At 47.8% G+C, this 25,938-nt stretch overlaps 1 protein-coding gene across 8 annotated transcripts in view; it reads right to left on the bottom strand.

Annotated features, from left to right (window-relative positions):
• Positions 1–25,938, bottom strand: part of LOC140398473 (MAGUK p55 subfamily member 2-like) — an 841,369-nt gene that overhangs the window by 28,133 nt on the left and 787,298 nt on the right. For all 8 annotated transcript variants that reach the window (XM_072487192.1, XM_072487190.1, XM_072487191.1 and 5 more), the window contains 3 exons: positions 24,491–24,622; positions 10,027–10,135; positions 8,766–8,834 (listed from right to left, as the gene is read on the bottom strand). In XM_072487192.1, coding sequence (XP_072343293.1) covers positions 8,766–8,834; positions 10,027–10,135; positions 24,491–24,622 — 310 coding nt within the window. The remainder of the gene's footprint in view (positions 1–8,765; positions 8,835–10,026; positions 10,136–24,490; positions 24,623–25,938) is intronic.

Here is a 25,938-nt window from a genome sequence, read left to right as displayed (position 1 = left end):
AATCTGTTTTGAATAATGTTGATTGTTTGGGAGGCAGGTGGGTCATAACCATAGGCGAGAGTGCAGGATTTAACTCTCCTGTTATTCTTCAACATAATGCAATGAAATGTTTTATATCCATCCCAGAGGGCATCTGGGAGCTTGGTCTCATCCTAAAGATGCCGTTTCTGAGCGCGCAGCACTCCTTCAGTACTGCCCTGGGACATCAGCCCAGATTTCTGTTCTCAAGTCTGTGGAGTGGGTCTTGAAACCACAACCTCCTTGACTCAAAAGGTGAAAGTGCTATCAACTAAGCAATTGTTGACACTCAAGAAACGGTGAATAGTTTAGTTTGTAATAGTACAGTAAATTTTATATTTTCCTTGTACTGAGAAGCAAACTGGAAATTCTGTTCTAAACTATACGAAGGACCTTGCTTCATGATCATGCAAATGTACAACAAAGATGGCTCAACATGGTTAAAATGAGCTGCATGAGATTCCCTTGCTGGTTAGGGTTGAAAAGTGGGAATGGGAATCCCATTTGATTATACTTTGAGATACAAATTGCAGGAGAGGCCACTTAATTCTAGTTGTCTCGTGGAGCGGGACTAAGTTAATATAGATAGCACGGCCAGGTTTGTGATTGTTCAATGAAGGAATGCTCTGTTTTAGAAAGGGAGAAAATAAACTGTAAAGAATATGTCTAACATAGACTACAAAAGTATTACAAAGCCACATGGATTTATGACATATTTTTGATGTTCAATAGATTACTACATGTCGTGGGTAACACAAGCTTCAATTTCTAAAGTTAACAAATGGTTTGGGGAATCTCAAAATCATAGAACCCCTCCAGTGCAGAACCCCATTTGGCCCATCGAGTCTGCACTGGCCCTCTGAAAGAGCACTTTACCCAGGCCCACTCCCCTGCCTTACCCCTTAACCCTGTCTAACCTTTCAACACGAAGGGGAAATTTGGCATGGCCAATCCATCTAACCTGCACATCTTTGGACTGTGGGAGGAAACCAGAGCACCCGGAGGAAACCCACGCAGACACTGGGAGAATCTGCCTACTCCACACAGTCACCCAAGCCGGAATGAAACCTAGGTCCTTGGTGCTGTGAGGCGGCAGTGCTAACCACTGTGCCACAATGCCACCCCCTACTAGATACATAGTAGAGTATAACAGAATAATGGCAAATTTGTTAATATTAATATTTCTAATGACGCTTTTATTTTCTGTAGCTAAGAAGCAGTCAATCATTCTTTTGCAGATCGTAAGATCTAAAGCAATAGGAGCCGAATTAGGCCATTCGGCCTATCAAGCCTGTTCTGCCATTCAATAAGATCACGGCGGATCTGATTGTGGCCTTAACTCCACCTTCCTGCCATCATCCACCATCACGCCACCCATCATAACCCAGGACTCCTTCATCATTCAGAAATCTAGCGTACAATGTAAATGTATTCAATACTAAATGTGATGGTTCAAGAAATATTTGGGAGGCTTCCAGTAGTAACAAATGGGTTTATCAATAAAAGGCAAGGTTGGTACATGTACAAGCACAGAACACACCGGATGGATCTTGTCCCTTCGGCTCTGGGGTCCACACTGCCCAGCCCTTGCTCCAAGGGACCCGCACAAACCCCCCATTTGCCGGGGTTCACATGCTCCCCGGCGATTGACGGCGTGCCTTTCACATGGCCCACCAGGCCCACCCCCTTAAAAGAGGCTGCGCTAACACATCCCTCCCCCTTAAGTCCCTTATTACATTTTACACAATAACTATGCACAGGTTCTTTATATATGGCAAAAGACATCAGAGGCGAGTGCGTTCATCAAAGAGATAGTTGGTCAGGGACCTTTGAGTCCTTCCGGACCTCCTTAGACCTCACACTGACTCATCAACCTCTGAGGTAGTCATGTTGTCAGCGGCCAATGATAGTTCAAGAGGTTAAAAGCAAATTACTGCAGATGCTGGAATATGAAACAAAAACATAAAATACTGGACAATCTCAGCAGGTCTGACAGCATCTGTGGAGAGAGAAGGGAGCTAATATTTTGAGTTTGGATAACTCTTTGTCACAGCTGGAGAGAACAGGAAACAGGATAAGATTTATACTGTTGTGGGGGGGGGGGGGAGGGGGGGTGAAGCAGTGGGCCTGTATAGAGTGTCATGTAAGTGTCCCTTTAAGAAAGGATTTTGTCTTATCACATGGCTTCAGTGATGTCATTTTGTGGGTGGAGCTGGGCAATGGCTGCGAGGCTTTTAGTCTCACTTTCAGTTTATTTTCTGTAGCTAAGGACTAAAGACAAGGATTAAGAAGTGTTTTGGCCTGTCTTTCTCTGTTTTTATTTTAAAAAGATAAAGATCAAGTTGAAGTTCAATTGTCAGAAACGATTTTTGAACAGATGGTTGGAAAAGAACAAGAACAGGTGGAGGATGAGGCGGATATTTCTAGTTCAGGAAAGTTAGCAGAGTTACAACAGAAAGATATAGAAATAAAACGGATATATCAGAAAGCATACACGGAAGAGGAATCCTCTCCGCCAGTTAGGAAACACAAAATCCAAATGGGTTATGAAATGATGGTGCATCAGCAGCTTGACAGGGGTGACCCTCATGGTGATATGTGGGGTGGGGGTCGACTTGCACGATAACAGAAATTACGCAAGCCGGTGACACAGTGGTTTGTCGGATTGTTTCCCTATGGTGTTTTCAAAGGTTTGAACAGCTCTCTCTGCCAATCCATTGGACACAATGTGGTATCGGGCCTTTCTGCTGTGGCGGATGCCGGTCGCTCAAACAAAATTCATGAAATCACCTCCTGTAAAAGGGGTGCCATTGTCTGATACAATAGATTCTGACAGCCTACGTCGATGAACACTCAATGCAAGGTGTGCACTGTGGGCACCAAAGTCGTGGTCCCCAGTTCCTGCGTTGACAGCCACTTGGAGTGAGCATTAACCAGAACTAAAAACATCCTTCCCAAGAAAGGGCCTGCGTAGTCAACGTGGACCCTGGTCCATGGGCAACCCGGCCGCTCCCAGGGGTGGAAAGACACAGATTGTTGAGTCTGACAGGGATGACATTGGTGTAGCATCTCTTTGATGGCTTTATCAACGCCTGGCCACCATATATAGCTGTGTGCCAGAATCTTCATCTTTATTTGCCCCAGGTGGGTACTATTTAGCTCGTGTAAGAGAGGTCCCCTGATTGGTGGTGAAACGACAACTTGTGAGCCCACAAGATCACACTAGCCTCACAACTCAGTTCATCCCGGCAGGTTGAATAGGGTCTAAAGTTTTCGGATTTCTTATGCTGTCACCCAGTCTGTATCACCCGCTTTACCTACGACAATATGGGATCCCATTGGGTCCAGTTCCGAAAGTGACCAGCCAACACCGGCAAGGTGCCTATGAAATTCAAGGGCAATATGATCCCCTGAGGAACTTCTGGAGGTGGCATGCTTTTCAGTCGAGAGAGTCAGTTCAATGCATCTGCATTGGCAATCTGCGTGGACACCATTGGAAATTTAAACATTTTGTGTTGAATTGCTCTTAAACCCTTCCCATTAGGCTGGGTTTGCGCCCTTTCACGACAACCAGGGGTAGGTGGCAGAGGCAGATGTATGCTTCTGGGGGCCCTGTGTTCTCCCTCTGGTGATGTGCCGGTCCACCCCAGATGATGTCAAGACCTGTCCCAAATGACATCAAACTCCAAAATCAAGGGCATGTAGACAGCACAATAAGAATTAAGCTCTTCTCCCCACCAGAATGTCCTCTCTGTGCTTCACCTCTTTTCCTTGACTTCACTCTTGGGCTTCTTCCCATGAACAGGGTTTTCTCTAATAGTAGCATGAGCTTTCTTATACAAATCTTCTATCATGTCAGCTGTGACTCCATGCTTGATGTATTGAGAAAATTGCTTCTTATAGGCATCCTTGTCCTCATCCATCAGGTAGCGCATGTTCTCTGCTATGTTCAACCCAAATATGTGTTTATGATGGACTTCAGGATTGAATACTTGCTCACAGAATCATAACCAGTGAATTGCTTGGTGCTATGCGGAATAGACAGGTCACTGTCAATTGCACCTTTCAAAGCTCCAAAGACTTTGTTGCTTAATGCAGAGATTGGGTGAGATGGATTGCTTATCAAATTGGCAATTAAAATAAACTCGCTTTCTTTAAGGGCACGGTAGCACAGTGGCTAGCACTGTTGCTTCATAGCAGCAGGGTCCCAGGTTTGATTTCCGGCTTGGGTCACTGTCTGTGCAGAGTCTGGAGTTCTCCTCGTGTCTGCGTGAGTTTCCTCCGGGTGTTCAGGTTTCCTCCCACAAGTCCCGAAGGACGTGCTGTGAAGTAATTTGGACATTCTAAATTCTGCCTCAGTTTACCTGAACAGGTGTGATTTTCACAGTAACTTCATTGCAGTGTTAATGAAAGCCTACTTGTCACAATAATAAAGATTATTATTGTTCCATTTCCACTTTTAGTATAGCCTTACAACACCTTTAATTGGGCAAATGATCCTGATGAGGCAATAAATGGGGCATCAGCCACTGTCATCTTCATTATACTTTAAATTATAGGTGGCTCTTAACCGAAGCATAGGTAACGACTTTGCATTTATTGTTGAATGCAAACAAGATGGGACGAACAATGCTTTGAAATGAGCTCATGTACAGTCGTGGCACTGGGCCAAGTTCCTGGCTTCCCAGTGCAGGGCACAAACTACACTTAATAACACTCAAGTTGCCCAACTTATTGTTCTGATTAAGTTTGATCACACTAAGGGTAAAGACAATGGAGTTTGGTTGGAATTTTTTTTTACGGGTTCGGGCACGTCAATGTGCATTGTGTAGCTTTAATCTATCATTGTTGTCCCAGCCGACAGGTGCATAGACACCCGGAAAGAACTCTAAGAGAAATGAGGGTCGATTAATCTTCGGATGGTCAGTCTTCAGCCAGGCTTTGCTGCTGACGAATAGCTATCCAGGCAATATTCCTTTTCATCCATATGATTCTCTTCCTAGCAAATTTATCAAAGCGTTCTCTTTCTTCCCCCACTTCTAAATCAGTGTTACAGCCAAAAAGAAAAGAGGGAACATAGAACATACAGTGCAGAAGGAGGCCATTCGGCCCCTCGAGTCTGCACCGACCCACTTAAGCCCTCACTTCCACCCTATCCCCATAACCCAATAGCCCCTCCTAACCTTTTTTGGTCACTCAGGGCAATTTAGCATGGCCAGTCCACCTAACCTGCACGTCTTTGGACTGTGGGAGGAAACCCACGCAGACACGGGGAGAACGTGCAGACTCCCGCACAGACAGTGACCCAGCAGGGAATTGAACCTGGGACCCTGGCGCTGTGAAGCCACAGTGCTAATCACTTGTGCTACCGTGCTGTCCTAAACAATGGGCATCGCTTGCTTACAACTTCCACAGAACCCTGGCAACAACAGAAAGTGATCCCAAATCCGACAATAGCAAATCATCTCCAAAAAGGAGGATCTGCTTAGAACACACACAAACATCTGTCAATATATTGACAGCTCGGCCAGATGTCATCAGTAATGCTAATCATGTCGTGTTGCAGTCAGCAAAGTTGCACATGTCACAAAATATTCTTGCACGTTCAGTCGGCAGTATTTTTACAGTTAGCCAAATGTTTGCATTTTAAACAAGCTGCCGTATTGCACTGAAAGCAAACCAGAACAAAATTAAATGCAGAATACGCTGCACAACTCATGCCAACCTGTATACAACCAATAGGTGTGTGTTATCTGATTAACCGGTGCCTTCTCCCCAAGAGAGACACCTCAAACTTCCCTGTGTCTACCTTAAAAGAGATTGGTTGATTTTTTTTCCATTAGCACGAGACTTGGTGAGCTGGGCAGGTTGGACCATTTGCCCTAATGTCTTGGCTGTGCTCTTTTCAGCTGACGGCTCTTAATAATAGGCAAGACATCCATTGAAAAGATGTTAAAATAATGTAAGTGACTTAGACTGTAATTCAGCCATCTAATGTTAGCCTTTGTAATAGAATCCGCCTTCAACTTTTCCAATGGAAAGTTCACAGTTAAATCGAGAATAGGACTATTTTACGCAATTGTTAATCTCAGCAGGATATTAATCAGTGCACTGTATCACCGCACTTTGCATTTTATTGGGGTGTCTTCCAACGTTTTGTAAAGGTCTGTCTCATGCCCTAAGTACAGGGAGGACAAAGAGAGCTTGAATCAGCAACATCAGGAGAAGCAAACGAAGACCCCTACTAAGTCCACTGCAAAGCATTTTCTGACCGCCTCTGTTGGAATTTACCAGCCACCATTAGCAAGGTGGGTTCCCAGAGGAGGACTTACACTGGTTGTTAGGTGGATTGGCCATCTAAATTACTCCTAAATGTCAAAAGGTTAGATGGGGTTACAGGGATAGGGTGGGGGAGTGGGCCTAGGTAGGGTGTTTTTTTAGAGGATTGGTGCAGACTCAATGGGCCGAATGGCCTCCTATCACACTGTAGGGATTCTATGATTCCCCACTCGAATCAGGAGGTACTGCAGGCTACGATTTTTTTACCTCGTCACCAATATGGTGGCTTGGGACAAAACTCTGGAGTGTTCCAGGAGCAACAATAATAATAATCTTTATTATTGTCACTATGGGCAGCCCGGTAGCACAAGTGGATAGCACTGTGGCTTCACAGTGCCAGGGTCCCAGGTTCGATTCCCCGCTGGGTCACTGTCTGTGCGGAGTCTGCACGTTCTCCCCGTGTCTGCGTGGGTTTCCTCCGGGTGCTCCGGTTTCCTCCCACAGTCCAAAGATGTGCAGGTTAGGTGGATTGGCCATGCTAAATTGCCCTTAGTGACCAAAAAGGATAGGAGGGGTTATTGGGTTACGGGGATAGGGTGGAAGTGAGGGCTTAAGTGGGTCGGTGCAGACCCGTTGGGCCGAATGGCCTTCTTCTGCACTGTATGTTCCATGTTCTATGTTCTAAGTAGGCTTACATTAACACCGCAATGAAGTTACTGTGAAAAGCCCCTAGTGCCACACTCCAGTGACTGTTCAGGTATTTGTTAATGAAAGACAATGGCTAGTGTGTATAACACAGACACAGATCACAAATAAGATGGGCTCCGGAATCCACACTGCCCGGGCCCTTGCTCTCAGGGCCTGCACTAATTCGCTATTGGCTGGGGTTCGCGTGCTCCCGCACGATTGGCCCCCTAGCCCATCACGTGGCCTGCCAGGCCCACCCCCTTAAAGGGACTACGCTATTACACTGAATTAATCAATTAAAAAAGTTGAATGCTGCAGTTCAGGAAAAAAACACATTCATTTCTGGATATGTGTTGAGTCAGGCGGCGGCAATTGGTAAAGCAGTTGGAAGCACTACAACTTGCCTCAATGCCACAGGGGACAGGTTGGAAATATCATCCATCCATCGCCTGTTAACCTCCCGTCTGACCGCTCCTCAAGTTTCTGTAGGTGGACAGAATGAGGCACCATTGAAATGATGCTACAGTCAAACTGTCTGCCAGTACTCAAGAGAATCTGCTTGGGGGTTACATACTTTGTATGGAATATCACTTTGTCCCACATGCATCTAGGATTTAAGTACATAACCTAGACTGACACGCAGTTGTGGTATCAAGGGACTCAGAGTGTCTGTCTTTCAGATGATACATCAAACTGAGGCCTTGTTTGCCCTCTCAAGGCATAAAAGAGCCCACTGCACCATTTTTCAATAGAGAGCAGGGGGGTCCTCTTCAGTGCCATGGCCAAGGGTCAAGCTATGGTTTCCAAAGCTTTTCCAGGGAAGCGGAACCTTTTAGACCTCCCACGAATACTGAAGGAACCCCTAAGAAACATTCTTCTCATGCTGAAGAATTAAACAACAAAAGAAAAATGATTATTATTGCACGATAGGTACAAATAGACAAAAACAAACTTAAAAGATGTTTCCATGACTTCTGTGGAGACATTTATGATCAAAACAGAGTTACATTATTCAACAAATGCTTCCAAGTGTTATTTTTGCTATTTTTAATTGGAGCACTCACACACACACAAACACCCACCCTCACCCACTCGCACCATCTCCCTCACTCTCACCATCACCCTCATTCACCCCCACCTACTCTCACCCGCATCCTCCTCTTGTCCACCAACCCCCTCCCCACCCCACCCCACGGCCCTTCTCGGGGCCTGTGGCTCTGGCTCATTTCATGCCCATGCAGGCACACCTCTTCTTGTAACCTGCAGCCAAAGCAACAGCGGAACCTTGGCCTAGTTTGTGAACACCCGCCTTAGTCAATCTCACCAAACTAGATTAGCTGATCTTTGTTGTTTGTGGGTCAAACTGGCATTTTGATTCCTACAGTACAACAGAGACAATACCACAAAACATACAAAAATGGTTGCATAAGACTCTGGTATGTCTTGCGCCTTGAAGTATATAATCTTTCTTTCAACGCATGACATTACTATAAAATCAATAGTTGATGGTTCTCTCGCCCAAGCCCTGGGCAAAGATTTCATACCAGCAACTTTTCATAAGCGTCAGCACATTGTCATCAAGAGTACATAGGTAATAATTGCTCGAGTCACTCAGATTGTCCAGCAGACAGCAGCCAACTAAACTGGATGATAGATTATTGGTAATTGAAACAGAAACAAAGTTGAAATTATGCAGCTGATAAATAGAGTATGTCATGGGAGAAGACAGATTACTGTTGTGTGTGAGTAACTCTCAATGTACCAACTGGGTCGCTGGTTACCTGCGTTTTTGGTGGTCAGATACATCATCTTTTTCTTCCTCTTTCCACCCATACTTCCGCAGAGTGCACCTGTTGATAAAAATTAGATGTTGCACATTAATGGACACACAAAACTGAAAAAAATTAAAAACCACAGAAATTACCAACAGTTTAAAGTCACCCTGTGATATGTGCACACTTGAATTAAGTTGTGCTCTCTCTTTGTTGAAATGGAGAACAAAAGAACATTATTGCTCTAGAAAACAGGGTTTATTAAAAATAACCCACAGGAATTTGTGACTTCATAAGATTGATTATCACTTAGGAATGTTTATTATGGGCGACACAGTGGTGCAGTGGTTAGCATTGTTGCCTCACCGTGCTGAGGACCCGGGTTCGATCCCAGCCCCGGGTCACTGTCTGTGTGGAGTTTGCACAATCTCCCGTGTCTGTGTGGGTCTCACCTTCACATCCCAAACATGTGCAGGGTAGGTGGATTGGCCACACTAAGTTGCCCCTTAACTGGAATTTTTTTTTTTTTTTATAAAGGAGCGTTTATTCCCACAATGAAGACTGAAGTGGACGATCAGGCCGGAGGTCACTCAAACCAGTTCAACCTCTGCAGTATGCATCATTGGTACTGCCTGTGTGCGCCCATCTCAAGTATGTGGCTGGGTTCCTTGCTGGCCAATGATCAATCTGTTGAGTAATTAATTCTTTCATCCCAAATGCCACAAGTTCCAACTTTGTGGAACGATTTACGGCGTTCTACCATTAGTCCCACAGAAATCAAAAACTCTGCAACCATCTGGGAGCCTCTCCATTTTAATAAATTGTTGAATTTACATTGCTCATACACATAAATTCCACCACAGCCAGTAAGGGCTGGTAACTCACATCATAAGGGTTTTGTTAATAATTTGATCTGACAAACCACACAACCATGGTGGTCCAGAAAGAGAATAATGAAACTGAAATCTCTTTCCTTTAGGTAGAAAATTGTTTGTGGAGGAACTTTGATACATTTTATTACCCATCTTGACGGTACTTTTGTGTCAATCTTGTCATCTACACGCCTGCCATTTGCAACATGACGCTATCAGAATGCTAGAAGGCCAACTAGATGGATCCAGGTCTTTTCTCGGCTAGTAATGCCGATGAAAAGTTACGGATTATTATCCTTCAACATTTTGTGACAATTTATTTCTCTTAGCCAAGAATGTCAGACTGTTTTGCAAAGTGCAATGTGAACACAGTGCCTTCTAGATCACTTAGCACTTACCAGAAGAACTGGAGAAATCCCAGTCTCGCTTTACAAAAGCCTTCCTCTTTTCCTCCAACAGCTGACTGGGGATAAGGCCTGCGCTTCCTCCCTCCTTCACATGACAGGCCTGGAAGACAAGAGAACAAAAAGGGTGAGTATAACCCTAGCAGGTTCTTCAATGCCAATCGTGGTCCTGAAGTTTAACTTTCAATACCAGCATCTATGAGGGGAATGGGGTGTGTGCAGTGGCCTAGTGCCACTGGACTAACAATCCACAGGCCCATACTGATGTTCTGAGGACACGGGTTTGTATCCAACCATGGCAGCTGGTGGAATTTAAATTCAAATAATAAATCCACAATTAAAAGCTTACGGAAAATGAAAGTTCATGGTGCAGGATGCAACGTATTGGCATGGATAGGAGATTGACTAGCTAACAGGAAACAGAGGGTCGTTATAAATGGGTGTTTCTTGTTGTTGGGGTGTGCTGAATGGTGTGCCACAGCAATCAGTGCCGGGGCCTCAAAGATTTTTAGTTTACATAAATGACGTGGATGAAGTGACCAAAGGTGTTGTTGCTAAATTTGCTGATGACACAAGTGGCAAAGAACATTGAAGCACAGAAACAGGCCCTTCGGCCCACCAAACCTGTGCCGATTCTGATCCCTTATTTGGACCTACTATTTATTGCCCAAACGATCTGTATCCCTCCAATCACTGCCCAAAATAGATCTTAAATGTTGCTATCGTGCCTACCTCCACCACCTCCACTGACAACACGTTCCAGGCACATTATACTGCATCTGCCATGCATGTGCCCACTCATTCAGCTTGTTCAAATCCCACTGAAACATCTCTTCATCCGCCTCACAGCCCACCTTTCCATATTATCTACAAATTACGAGATAATACATTTATCTTCCTCGTCCAAATCATTAATGTATAATGTGAACAGTTGGGGTCCAAGCACACATCCCTGCGGTACCCCACTAGCCACTGCCTGCCAAATGGAAAAAGACCCATTTATTCCAATTTTTTGCTTCCTGTCTGCTAGCCAGCTTTCTATCTATCACAAGACACTACCCACAATCCCATACGCTTTACCTTCATATAGTAATCTATTGTGTGAGACCTTTTTGAAAGCCTTCTGAAAGTCTTAAATAAAGGAGCCTGGGCCTCCTTTTCGACCGAGCAGTGGCGAATTTCGGCAGCATGGAGAGTACGGGAGAAGAAAGCCACGGGCCTGCCCGCTTGATTGAGGGTGGCCGCCAGAGCTACGTCGGACGCATCGCTCTCGACCTGGAATGGGAGGGACTCATCAATGGCGCGCATCGTGGCTTTTGCAATGTCTGCTTTGATGCGGCTGAAGGCCTGGCGGGCCTGGTCGGGCTCTGTCTGCGTAATTAGGGACCCACTGTGCATAATAGCTGAAGAACCCGAGGCAGCGCTTTAGGGCCTTGGGGCAGTGAGGGAAGGGGAACTCCATGAGGGGGCGCATGCACTCAGGGTCGGGGGCGCATGCACTCAGGGTCGGGGCCTATGACTCCACTTCGCACTACGTAGCCTAGAATGGCTAGACGGTCGGTGCTAAACACGCATTTATCCTTATTGTATGTCAGGTTAAGGAGTTTCGCGGTCTGGAGAAATTTGCGGAGGTTGGTGTCGTGGTCCTGCTGATCATGGCCGCAGATGGTGACATTATCCAGATACGGGAACGTTGCGCGTAAGCCGTACCGGTCAACCATTCGGTCCATCTCTCGCTGGAAGACCGAGACCCCGTTCGTGACGCCGAAGGGAACCATTAAAAAGTGATAGAGCCGCCCGTCTGCTTTGAAGGCAGTGTACTGGTGGTCACCATTACGGAGGGGTAGCTGGTGGTAGGCAGACTTGAGATCCACCGTGGAGAAAACCTTGTATTGCGCAATCCTGTTCACCAGGTCGGCTATACGGGGGAGAGGGTACGCATCCAGTCGCGTAAACCTGTTGATGGTCTGACTGTAGTCAATGACCATCCTATGTTTCTCCCCGGTCTTTACCACCACTACTTGAGCTCTCCAGGGACTGTTGCTCGCTTCGATGACCCCTTCGCTCAGCACCCTCTGGACCTCCGACCTGATAAAGGTCCGGTCCTGGTCACTGTACCGTCTGCTCCTGGTGGCGACGGGTTTGCAATCCGGGGAGAGGTTCGCAAACAGGGAAGGCGGGTCGACCTTAAGGGTCGCGAGGCCGCAGACAGGAAGGGGGGGTATAGGGCCGCCGAATTTAAAAGTCAGGCTTTGCAGATGGCACTGGAAATCCAGCCCAAGGAGGGTGGCTGCGCAGAGGTGCGGCAGGACGTACAGGCAGAAATTGCGGAATTCCCTGCCTTGGAGAGTGAGGTTCGCTAGGCAGAACCCCTTTATCTCCACCGAAAGTGACCCGGAGGCCAGGGAGATCCTTTGATTTACGGGATGGGTAACAAGAGAACAGCGCCTTACCGTGTCAGGGTGAACAAAGCTTTCCATGCTCCCAGAGTTGATCAGGCACGACGTCTCGTGGCCGTTGATGGAGCTCGTCGTTGTAGCTTTCGCAAGCGTCCAGGGCCGACTCTGGTCCAGAGTCACCGAGGCCAGCTGAAGGAATGGAGGGTTCTGGTCGGGCAGCATGTAGTCGGCTGTGCTGGGGGCTGATCCAAGATGGCGTCACCCATGGGTCGCACATGGTGTCCAGTGATGAAGAAGATGGCGGCGGCGAGGGACAAAATGGCGGCGCCCACCCGTCCAGCGTGGTGTCCGGGGGGCAAAATGGGCCCGTCCGCGAGTCGCACATGGCCTTAGGATAGGGGGATAGGGGGATGGCGGTGAGCGTTGGGCGGTCGGGGCCTGAAAGGGGGGTTGCCGATAGTCGCTGGAGACCGCAGCCACGGCGGGGGCCTGGCAGACCCCCACATAGTGGCCCTTCTTGCCGCACCCTTTGCAGGTGGCGGTGCGGGCCGGGCAATGCGGGCGGGGATGATTTGTCTGCCCGCAGAAGAAACAGTGGTGTCCGGCGGTGTTAGCGGGCTGTCTCGCCGCGCAGGCTTGCGGGGTCAGGGGGAAGGTCTGAGGGGCTGCCGTTACGGGGTGCCACGCAGCCCAGGGGGCTGCCGTGCGATCGGGTGCAAAGGACAGCGCATTTTTATAGGCAACGTCCATGGACCTTGGAAGTCCCAGAGTGTCCATTTCTAGGAGCCTTCGGCGGATAGCGGGGGAGGTCATACCTGCCACGAAAGCATCCCTGATCAAATGTTCCGTGTGCTCGTTCCCCGAAACTGGCGGGCAGCCACAGATTCGGCCCAGCACCAGCAGCGCCCGGTAGAAGTCTTCCAACGTTTCCTTGGGGCTTTGCCTCCTAGTCGCCAGCAGGTGACGAATATAGACCTGGTTCACAGGGCGGATACAATGTCCTTCTAGCAGCTCGATCGTGGCAGCATAATTCGCCGCCTCCTCGATAAGAGGGTAGATCCCAGGGCTGACCCGTGAGCGTAGGAGATGCATCTTTTGTCCTTCCATGGGGGTGTCGGCGGCCGTGTCGAGGTAGCCCTTAAAGCACGCCAGCCAATGTTTGAAAATAGCAGCAGAGTTGTCCGCGTGGGGGCTGAGCTGAAGGCACTCCGGTTTGATACGGAGATCCATCCTTTCAACTGAAGTTGTAGCAGATTAAATTGATGCGCAATCAATTACTCTCAAGACAAGGTGATTCATAACTGAAGGCTTTAATCTGCTAGAACCAATCCCCAGCAGCTTCGATACAGAAAGTGAAGGCTGCTGGGACGGCATCGGTTCTTGTACTCCGCCACTCAGGGCGGAGCTATGTATATCAGCCAATGGTAGACTCCTGGGTCTAACCAATGGTCATCCACCTCTCAGGTACCGCAATACCTGGTACTACCACAATAATGTCCCTAATTTCCCTTCAAAGCCATAGTTTAGCCACAGTTCCAATTCTACTCTTGCGCCAAATAGGATTAAATAACTTTTGGAGTTCACCGATTCATTTTGTGAATGCCTGCCATTGCCTGTCCACTTTCCATAATGTTTCCCAATCCATCAAAGCCAACTCATGCCCAATACCATCACAGTTACCTTTATTGAGATTCAGAACCCTAGACTCAGAATCAGGGGCGGGATTCTCCCATCCCACGGCAGAATGTCCACGCCGTCGTAAACGCCGTTGCATTTTACAATGTCGTGAACGGGCTGCTGCCAGGAGTAATTGTGGCCCCTACAGGGGGCCAGCACAGCACTGGAGTGGTTCGCGTCACTCCAGCTGCCGATCCCGGCGTGAAATGGGCGCCGTGGGATCTGCGCATTCGCAGTGGCGCCGGCGCCAATGCACGCATGCGCTGTGGCCTCCTTCAACGCGCCGGCCCCGACGCAACATGGCGCAGGGCTACAGGGGCCGGCACGTAGGAAAGGAGGCGCCCAGGCAGAGAGGCCGGCCTGCCGATCGGTGGGCCCCGATCGCGGGCCAGGCCGCATCGGAGGCCCCCCCCCCCCCCGGGTCGGAGCCCCCCTCTCCCCCCCCCCCCCCCCCACAGGCCACCACCCGACCCTTGCACGCAGAGTTCCCGCTGGATGCGAGCAGGTGTGCATGGCGCCGGCGGGACTCGTTTTTTCTTTCACGGCCGCTCGACCCATCAGGGCCGGAGAACCAGCCGGCTGTGCCGGCGCTAATGGTGCCGATTCTCCGCTCTGTGGAGAATCGCGTGCCGGCGTCGGGGTGGCGTGGCCCGGTTGCGGGGATTCTCCGGCCCGGGCCAGGGCTGGGAGAATCCCGCCCCAGATACCTCACTGTCCACCTTTTTTAATTTTTAAAATTATTTTTTAAATTTTCCAATTAAGGAGCAATTTAGCCAGTCCACCTACCCTGCACATCTTTTGGGTTGTGGCGGTGAGACCTAGGCAGACACGGGGAGAATGTGCAAATTTCACACGGACAGTGACCTGGGTCCGGGACTGAATTCGGGTCTTTGATGCTGTGTGGCAGCAGTTACAAGTGTGGAGTCTCATTCCTCTAGGTTTTAAATCTTTCAAATATAAAAATGTCAATGTCTACCTACCCCCAAACTCATCTTTCCATCTCTTTATATACTTGATTTGAAAATGAAGTCACTATTCTGGCATATACTTCTTTTAGCTCTTACGCTGTTCATATGACCATCCTTCAACTTCTGATTCATGACATACACACAGCTTGTTCACAAAGGCCCCAGATGTCACCTCGATGGCAACATCCAGGTTCTGTTTCTCCATTGCAGCAAGTTGCAGAGCAAAATATTATGGAATTGAATGGGCAAAATCATGTTAAAATAACAGTGAGAGAGTGCACACCCCTCATTAACCTACTACAGCAATACTTGGGCAAACTAAGGAAAGACTTGGCAAAATAAATTAAGCCCGTGAGGGAACTAGATGAAATGAAGATAAAAAGACGCATTTTGTGCAAAAATCAGGGTTGTGCTAAAAGGATCAAACACCAAAACTGGACATCAACAGTTGTTAATGCAATCTCAGTTAGCTTTGGCTGAGCACAAAATAAAAGGCCAGGCAGTAAATAGGAAAACCATTTACAAAAATTACAAGTTTTCTCACCCAAAAGGGAACAGCAAAATAGCGGGGTAATTGAAATCGAATGGAATAAGGAAAATATTCAGGGTTTCAGTTAAACTGAAAACAACTTCAATTGTTTTAATGAAAATATTCCAGGTAAATGTGAAGAGTATAAGTGGAATTGGCTGCTCATGGTAAGTTTGATCTGCAAATTTGAATTATAATGCAGTAAGACGAATAATCCTTCCTCATTCCACGTTACATTTAATAATTTCTCATGATGCCATTTTGCTACGTTAAAAGTGTTACTTCCTGCTGATGTATTTCAAATAAATTCCAACAGGTAACAACTGTAAATCAGTATTGAGAAATATTACTTCACATCTGACAATCTCCGTTTATGGTGAGATTTATCCATTAATCGCTCCAATGCGTCTGACACATTTTTTCAATTGCCAGACAGTACCCAACTAACAAAAAACAAGCAACGCCATACACTGCACATCACTGAGAATGTCAATGAATGCACAGTTTACATTTTAAGATCTTTATGGGTTCTGTGTTCATGACGTTACAGAAGATTTTTGTCGGGTCTTTTCCTATAGTTTTCTTGTTCCGGATATGATCAAAGCAACAGACTGTGTTGTACTTCCCGTTGACGCCCCTCACCAAACGCGAGTTGCGTTTTATAGCCTTGTGTTTCTCGGTGCTGCGAGCACCGGGAAATATGCGGCTAAAAGTGATCACTATGGGACTTTGTCCCCATTTAGTTAAATCGTGGGGGTAGATTTTAAGGACACAGTGCATCACATAAAAACGTTTTTAAACATATATATCAATTGTGCCATTAATTAATCGCACATTCGCCTCTTGTCCTAAATTATAAAGATGTGACTCAGTCAGTAGCACTCTTGCCTCAAGAGTCAGAAGTTGTTGGGTCAGCCCTAACTCCAGAGACTTGAGCATGTAATCTAGGCTGACTGGGAGTGCTGTGCTGTGAAAGCTGCTCGCTTACCCATTTTAAAGCAGAAAAGAGAGAGAAGGAACCAGTGCGGTAAAGAGAGGAAATTCCAGAGCTCAGGACCCCAGCAACCAATGGCATCACTCCCAATGGTGGAGCAATTAAATTTGGCGATGTGCAGGAGGGAAGAATTGGAAGAGGATATGCCGGCGGGTTGTGGACTGGAGGAGATTACAGGGATAGGGAAGGACATGGCTTTGGAGGGATTTTAATACAATGATGATAATTTTAAATTTGGGATTTTGGTTAACTGGGGACCAATGCAGGTCAGAAAGGATTAAAAACGAGTGGATTAGGAGACATCAACAGAATTTTCAATGATCTCATGGTTCAGGGAATGTAGCATGTGGGGACAGCCAGCAAGGACAACACTGGAACAGTCAAGTCTAGAGATAACAAAGGCATACATGAGAGTTTCAGCAGCAGATAAGGTGAGGTAGGGTTGGAATCTGACAATATCTAGGAAGGTAGAAAAGGGGAGTCCTAGTGATGGCATGAAAATGTGATTGGGACCTCATCATGCAGTCAAATACAACACCAGGGGCAAAATTCTCCCGAAACGGCGCGATGTCCGCCGACTGGCGCCCAAAACGGAATGCTCCGCATCTTTGGGTGCCGAGCCCCAACATTGAGGGGCTAGGCCGGCGCCGGAGGAATTTCCTCCCCGCCAGCTGGCGGAAACGGCCTTTGTTGCCCCGCCAGCTGGCGCGGAAATGACATCCCCGGGCGGCGCATGCGCGGGAGCGTCAGCGGCCGCTGACAGTTTCCCACGCATGCGCAGTGGAGGGAGTCTCTTCTGCCTCCGCCATGGTGGAGACCGTGGCGGAGGCGGAAGGGAAAGACTGCCCCCACGGCACAGGCCCGCCCGCGGATCGGTGGGCCCCGGTCGCGGGCCAGGCCACCGTGGGGGCACCCCCGGGGCCAGATCGTCCCGCGCCCCCCCCAGGACCCCGGAGCCCACCCACGCCGCCTTGTCCCGCCATTCAAAAGGTGGTTTAATATCTAGCGGAGGGGGGGGGGGTTAACTGGGTTGCTGCTGCTGGGGAGAAGGGGGAGCTGGTATGGGGTGGGGTGGTCGAGGCGGGAGGGCGCCGTCGGGGGGGATATACGGGTACATGGGAACCGGGTGAGGAGCTGGGTTAAAAAAGGGGATGGCTAGTCGACAAGGGGGGGGGGGGGTAAAGAGCCCCCCAACCCGGCTGATCACGTGGAACGTGAGAGGGCTGAACGGGCCGATTAAAAGGGCACGGGTACTCGCACACCTAAAGAAATTAAAGGCAGATGTGGTTATGTTGCAGGAGACGCATCTGAAACTGACAGACCAGGCCAGACTACGTAAAGGATGGGTGGGGCAGGTGTTTCATTCGGGTCTAGATGCGAAGAACAGGGGGGTGGCTATTTAAGTGGGGAAACGGGTACTGTTTGAGGCAAAGACCATAGTGGCGGATAGTGGGGGTAGATACGTGATGGTGAGTGGCAGATTGCAAGGGGAGGCGGTGGTTCTAGTGAACGTATATGCCCCGAACTGGGATGATGCAAATTTTATGAGGCGTATGTTGGGACGTATCCCGGACCTGGAGGCGGGAAAGTTGGTAATGGGGGGAGACTTTAATACGGTGCTGGACCCAGGGCTGGACAGATCGAGGTCCAGAACCGGGAGGAGGCCGGCAGCGGCTAGGGTCCTCAAGGACTTCATGGAGCAGATGGGAGGAGTAGACCCCTGGAGATTTAGCAGGCCTAGGAGTAAGGAGTTCTCGTTTTTCTCCTGTGTTCTCAAAGTATACTCACGGATAGACTTTTTTGTTTTGGGAAGGGCACTGATTCCGAAGGTTACCGGGACGGAATATACGGCCATAGCTATCACGCTCCACATTGGGTGGATCTGGAGGTAGGAGAGGAAAAAGAACAGCACCAACTCTGGAGAATGGATATGGGATTATTGGCGGATGAGGGGGTATGTTTAAGGGTGAGGGGGTGTATTGAAAGGTACTTGGAGCTTAATGACAATGGGGAGGTTCAGGTGGGAGTGGTCTGGGAGGCGTTGAAGGCAGTGGTTAGAGGGGAACTGATGTCCATCAGGGCACATAAAGGAAAGCAGGAGGGTAAGGAAAGGGAGCGGTTGCTGAAAGAACTTTTGAGGGTGGACAGGCAATATGCGGAGGCACCGGAGGAGGGACTGTACAGGGAAAGACAAAGGCTACACGTAGAATTTGACCTGTTGACCACGGGTAATGCAGAGGCACAATGGAGGAGGGCACAGGGTGTGCAGTGTGAATATGGAGAGAAGGTGAGTTGGTTACTGGCCCACCAACTGAGGAAGAGGGGAGCAGCGAGGGAGATAGGGGGGGGTGAGAGATGAGGAGGGAGAGATGGAACGGGGAGCGGAGAGAGTGAATGGGGTGTTCAAGGCATTTTATGAAAGGTTATATAAAGCTCAGCCCCCGGAAGGGAAGGAGAGAATGATGTGTTTCTTGGATCAGCTGGAATTCCCTAAGGTGGAGGAGCAGGAGAGGGCGGGACTGGGAGCACAGATTGAGATGGAGGAGGTAGTGAAAGGGATTGGGAGCATGCAGGCAGGAAAGGCCCCGGGACCAGACGGATTCCCGGTGGAATTTTATAGGAAGTATATGGACTTGCTGGCCCCGCTTTTGACGAGAACCTTTAATGAGGCTAGGGAAAGGGGGCAGCTGCCCCCGACTATGTCGGAGGCAACGATATCGCTCCTTTTAAAGAAGGAAAAAGACCCGCTGCAATGCGGGTCCTACAGGCCCATTTCCCTTTTAAATGTAGATGCTAAGATTCTGGACAAGGTGATGGCGACGAGGATAGAGGACTGTGTCCCGGGGTGGTCCATGAGGACCAAACCGGGTTCGTGAAGGGGAGACAGCTGAACACGAACATACGGAGGTTGCTAGGGGTAATGATGATGCCCCCGCCAGAGGGGGAGGCGGAGATAGTGGTGGCGATGGATGCCGAGAAAGCATTCGACAGAGTGGAGTGGGATTATCTGTGGGAGGTGCTGAGGAGATTTGGTTTTGGAGAAGGGTATATCGGATGGGTACAGCTGCTGTATAGGGCCCCGGTGGCAAGTGTGGTCACGAATAGACAGAGGTCTGATTACTTCCGTCTTCATAGAGGGATGAGGCAGGGGTGTCCCCTGTCTCCGTTACTGTTTGCATTGGCGATTGAGCCCCTGGCCATAGCACTGAGGGGATCCAGGAAGTGGAGGGGAGTGCTTAGGGGAGGAGAAGAACACCGGGTATCTTTGTGTGCAGATGATTTATTTCTGTATGTTGCGGACCCGGTGGGGGGGATGCCAGAGATAATGCGGATACTTAGGGAGTTTGGGGATTTTTCGGGGTACAAATTGAACATGGGGAAAAGTGAGTTGTTTGTGGTGCATCCGGGGGAGCAGAGTAGGGGAATAGATGATTTACCGCTGAGGAAGGTAACAAGAGATTTCCGGTACTTAGGGATTCAGATAGCCAGGAATTGGGGAACCTTACACCGGCTTAATTTAACACGATTGGTGGAACAGATGGAGGAGGATTTCAAGAGATGGGACATGGTGTCCCTGTCACTGGCAGGAAGGGTGCAGGCGGTTAAAATGGTAGTCCTCCTGAAATTCCTCTTTGTATTTCAGTGCCTCCTGGTGATGGTCACGAAGGCTTTTTAAAAGAGAATTGAGAAAGGTGTTATGAGTTTTGTGTGGGCCGGGAAGACCCCGAGAGTGAGGAGGGGGTTCTTTCAGCGTAGTAGGGACAGGGGGGGGCTGGCACTACCGAGCCTAAGTGATTATTACTGGGCCGCCAATATCTCAATGGTGTGTAAGTGGATGGGAGAAGGGGAGGGAGCGGCGTGGAAGAGATTGGAGATGGCGTACTGCAAGGGGACCAGCCTACAAGCAATGGTGACGGCACCGTTGCCGTTCTCCCCTAAGAAATACACCACAAGCCCAGTGGTGGTGGCTACATTAAAAATTTGGGGGCAGTGGAGACGGCATAGAGGAAGGACGGGAGCCTCGGTGCGGTCCCCGATAAGAAATAACCATAGGTTTGTTCCGGGGAGAATGGATGGGGGATTTGGAGCATGGCAAAGAGCTGGGGTAGTACAACTGAGAGATCTGTTCGTAGATGGAACGTTTGCGAGTCTGGGAGCGCTGACGGAAAAATATGGGTTGCCCCAAGGGAATGCATTTCGGTATATGCAACTGAGGGCTTTTCGAGGCAACAGGTGAGGGAATTCCCGCAGCTCCCGACGCAGGAGGTGCAGGATAGAGTGATCTCAGAGACATGGGTGGGGGATGGTAGGGTGTCGGATATATACAGGGAAATGAGGGATGAGGGGGAGATCATGGTAGATGAGCTGAACGGGAAATGGGAAGAAGAGCTGGGGGAAGAGATTGAGGAGGGGCTGTGGGCTGATGCCCTATGTAGGGTAAACTTGTCGTCCTCGTGTGCCAGGCTAAGCCTGATACAATTCAAGGTTCTACACAGGGCGCCTATGACTGGAGCACGGTTCAGTAAATTTTTCTGGGTAGAGGATAGGTGTGGGAGATGCTCGAGAAGCCCAGTGAACCACACCCACATGTTCTGGTCATGTCCGGCACTACAGGGGTTCTGGGTGGGGGTGGCGAAGGTGCTTTCAAAGGTGGTGGGGGTCCAGGTCGAGCCAAGCTGGGGGTTAGCTATATTCGGGGTTGCAGAAGAGCCGGGAGTGCAGGAGGCGAAAGAGGCTGATGTTTTGGCCTTTGCGTCCCTAGTAGCCCGGCGTAGGATATTGCTTATGTGGAAGGATGCCAAACCCCCGGGCGTGGAGACCTGGATAAATGACATGGTAGGGTTCATAAAGCTAGAACGGATAAAGTTCGCATTAAGGGGTTCGGCTCAAGGGTTCACCAGGCGGTGGCAACTGTTCATTGACTACCTCACAGAACGATAGAGGGAATGGGAAGGCAACAGCAGCAACCCAGGGGGGAGGGGGGAGGGGGGGGGGGGGGAGGACCCGGGTGGGTTCTCAGGGTTGTCTCTGTATATGTATAGATATTTGTATTAGGTAATGTATATTGGACTGTTGGATTGTATTTTTGGAGAGTAATTATTTTTGATAAGGCAGTTGCCATTCAGTTTTTTGTTTATATATTATTTATTTATTTGTTAAAAACTGGCCACTGTTAATTATATTGCTTTATTGTTGTTAAAAAGGAAAAACTTTGTATTGTTATGTTCGGCCAAAAAATTTGAATAAAATATATATTTTTTAAAAAGGTGGTTTAATCCACGCCGGCGGGACAGGCAATTTATCGGCGGGACTTCGGCCCATCCGGGCCGGAGAATCGAGCGGTGGGGCCCGCCAACCAGCGCGCGTGATTCCGGCCCCCGCCGAATCTCCGGTGCCGGAGACTTCGGCAACCGGCGGGGGCGGGATTCACGCCAGCCCCTGGCGATTCTCCGACCCGGCGGAGGGTCGGAGAATGGCGCCCCAGGTTTGTGAATGGCTAACTGCCAGGGAGAGGGAAGTTGGTGGCTGGGGAATGAGGCTTGAGCTGATTCTCTGACTATGACTAGATAGTTAGGAATGGAGCAAGGCACGCCCAGTGGATCGTCAAAGAAAGGAATTGGAAAAGAATGCTGTGATCATCCATGCCATAAGCCGCAGATCGAGAAAGGATAGCTTGCCATTGTACCTGACGTATAACATACCATCTGTGAACTTGATAATGGCAGTTGCAGCAGGGGTGGACACCTGATTGGATAGATTCAAACTGTAGTTCTGCGAAAAATAGGCACAGATTTAGGAGGTGACAGGAACGTCCAAAGACTCCAGGCACGAGAGGAAGGTTCGAGATGGCACGGTAGTTGGCAAAGACAGAGAGGGTCAAAGGTTGTTTCTTTGGCAAGTGAGGTGATAACAGGAGATTTTAAGGAAAGCAACAAGTTTAAACAAAACTAATGGTCAATTGGACCATCCACTCTACAAGAGGTTGATGTGTCTTTTAGATGAATATTTCCAATGTGTTAACGTGAAGAGCACTATACTACACAACATAAAACAGGGAGTTTGCTAACACATATATTAATAGTGCCATTCATTGATATCAAATTCATCATCTTTTGGCCTAGATTGTAAGGGTCAGATTCAGCTCAATTGGTAGACCCCTTGCCACTGTGTCAGATCACAATAGGTCAAGCACATATCAGAGATTGGTACGTATAATCTAAGATGACAGAGAGAGCGTTACACTGTAAGAGATGCTATCTTTTAGATGAAACTGATGCCCTCCTGCCATCTCAGGGGGATGCAAAAGACCCAACAACACAATTCTGGCCAAGATGAACTCCTCAACCAATGTCATCTAAATTGCTCTCTGTGAGGGCTTACAGTGGATGAATTGGCCATCGTGTTTCCCAACATAATAAAAATGACTAAGCTTCAAATATATTTCTATTGTTACTGAAGCAATTTGGGTTTTGGGTGTAACCAAAGTTGCTCTGCCGGTTCAGTCATTTTTAAACCTGCTGAATTAAATTGTAGACTTTGTTTCCATCTTCGACCTCAATTGCTTGATGTTAACCCTAATTATAACCCCAGGTTTTGTTTCTCATTCAGTACCCAAATATTTCCCATACCCGAGTATTAAAACACGAGACTTGAAGTAAATAAATGCAACATCTACTAAAACTCAAATTCATTCATGGTATTTGCGTCTCTGGCTAGTTCAGCATTTAATGCCCATCCCTAGTTGCCCTTCAGAAGGCGGTGGTGAGCTGCCCTCTTGAACTCCTGCAGTCAATGCAGTGTAGGTACACCCAGGGTGCTGTTAGGGAGGGAATTCCTGGATTTTGACCGAGTGACAGTGAAGGCATGGCTGATGTATTTCCAAGTCAGGGTGGTGAGTGACTTGGAGGAGAACCTCCAGTGGTGGTGTTCCCAAATATCTGCTGCCCTTGTGGATGGTAGTGGTCGTGGGTTGGAAGGTGCTGCCTAGGAACCTTGGCGAGCTCCTGATTATTAATCAGCGACTAGATGGATTAACAGGCAAACTGCAGACAACAGCATACATTTACATAACACTTAATACAAAAAGCAAAACACGTGCTTTGTAGATAGATGGTAAGCTGACTTTCTGGGCACACATAAATTATTGCTATCATGATGTCCCACATCTGCATGAATATTCACGCAAAATGAATCCTGACGTCTTGTTTGGAGAAATTCAAACTTGTGGCAAAAAGCTATAAGGGCTCTCTTTTGCTCAGAAAAGTTGCAATAACATCTGTTGGGCATTAAATTTTAATGTCAAAACACCATGTAACTCCGCACTTGAATGCTGGTGGACTGGTGTTTTCTTGATTTCCTGTGATGAAGGGTGAAAAACAAAAGCTGGTTTCAATGTTCCTGTTGTGATGTATTTGAGATACAGGTCAACAAGTCTGAAGCAACAGCCACTTGCGTGTTGCTGCAAAGGTGAAGAATGACAAGTTCTCAAACTGGAACATTAAAATGGCTCTAAATAAAATAAGCAAGAAAAATCTGTTTGGAGGATCAATGCTTTTTGAGCAAGATTCAACCTATCTAGAAGAGTTTGTTCCAGTAGCACAGCAGGGTAGTGAACGTAGTGACTGTGCTTAATATAGTGAAAGGTCCGACACATATAGGGTTAATAGAGGACCGATTACAGTGCCGCCTACAAGGTGATGTAAGTGAACACATGATCCTCACCAAGAGTTAGTCTAGTGTAGGACAGAGCAGTGCGCACAAGCAAGCATGGAGACAGCTCCTAGTGTGAACCATCTCCTGCAGTTCATAAATACGTACAGTTAACCTCTTTAAGACTATGAAAACCTTCATTAAGACTGACCAAAGATTATCGAACACCCAAAGCACTTACCTGCCACCAGTTAAGGTCCTCTTGATTCACAATCTGTAATATATCGCCACTAGTAAACTTCAAGCCAGCTTCTTTGCATGGGATCAGGTTATCATTAATAGGTTCATACTCAAAATGGCACTTCACAAACACCTGCAAGATTTAAAAATGTGTCACAAAGTTACTTTTACTCCAATAACAGACTCCTGAACAAGTGTGTCAAATGTATGGCGTTACAGCAATAATGCATATAGTCCCTTTGACATAGTTGTTATTAAGAGTGGAAACCTAACAAATTTTAACACTAAGCCACATAACAATCTATTGGGACAGGTGACCAGCTTGGTCGAAAAGGTAAATTTGTTATGGGCCAGGGTTTAGAGAACCCCAAAGTGTATCATGGAGTTCACCTGACCCACAACTTTTAATAGATTGTGGTATGGGGAGCACACGGCCCACTCTACAGGTGTGGGACAGCAGAAATGGAAAAGTATTTTTTAAAGCAAAACAATGTTTATTCTATGAACTCAAGTTAACCTTTTTAAAACATACAGTGAACATCTTAGCAACCGTCAATTCAAATATAACCCCCAAAGAATACAACACTAAGTAATCCTTTAAGCTTTCCTTTTAACATCCATACGACTTAAAAACAAAACCTTTATTAGAAGCACATCAGGTTAAAGTCACAACTGAAAATATTTATAACAGCTCGGTCTGGCTTCAGCTCCAACACTGAAAACGAACTAAAACACACCCTGCAGCCTGCTCAAAAACGAAAGTAAAAAGCTGACAGACAGCCCAGCTCCACCCACTCTCTGACATCACTGCAGTAGTAAACATCCATTTCTTAAAGGTACTCTAACTACAGATATTTAGAGACACATCCATTTATAAACACCCATTTCTTAAAAGTACTCTCAGATGACAGATTTTAAGGAGTAACAAAAGGAGATGGAGCATTAGAAAGATGGAGAGATTTACCAGCCAAAGTTTCACCAGGAGTGCACGAGAAAAAAAGTAGGGTTGTTGTAGGGCTAGAGGCATTCATAGAGACAACGAGGAGCAATACCTTGGAGTGACCTGAATACGAGCATAGGAAGTTTTAAATTGAAGGTGAGAAGTCAAGGTGGATCAGCGAACACAGGGATGACTTGGTGTGAGATGTGATACAGACACCAGAGTTTTATTTGAGTTGAAGTCAATGGAGAGTGGAACCTGAGATGCTGGTCAGGACAACAGTAGGGTCTGCAAGTAACAACAGCATTTTTGAGGGTTACAGCAGCTGAGGATGAGGCAGAGGCTGGTGATAATGCAGGTTTGAAGTAGAATGATGGAGAGGATATGGGGTCAGAAGATTAGTTTGTGATCAGACAGGACACTGAGGTTGCAAACAGTCTGCTGTTGCCTGAAACAGTAGCCAGAGTGGGGGGTGTGATCAGTGACAGGAAAGGACAACAGTGACTTCC

This window comes from Scyliorhinus torazame, chromosome 21 (genome assembly GCF_047496885.1).
Source record: "Scyliorhinus torazame isolate Kashiwa2021f chromosome 21, sScyTor2.1, whole genome shotgun sequence".
In the NCBI taxonomy this organism is placed as follows: domain Eukaryota; kingdom Metazoa; phylum Chordata; class Chondrichthyes; order Carcharhiniformes; family Scyliorhinidae; genus Scyliorhinus; species Scyliorhinus torazame.
This window is presented reverse-complemented; position numbering and strand designations above follow the sequence as displayed.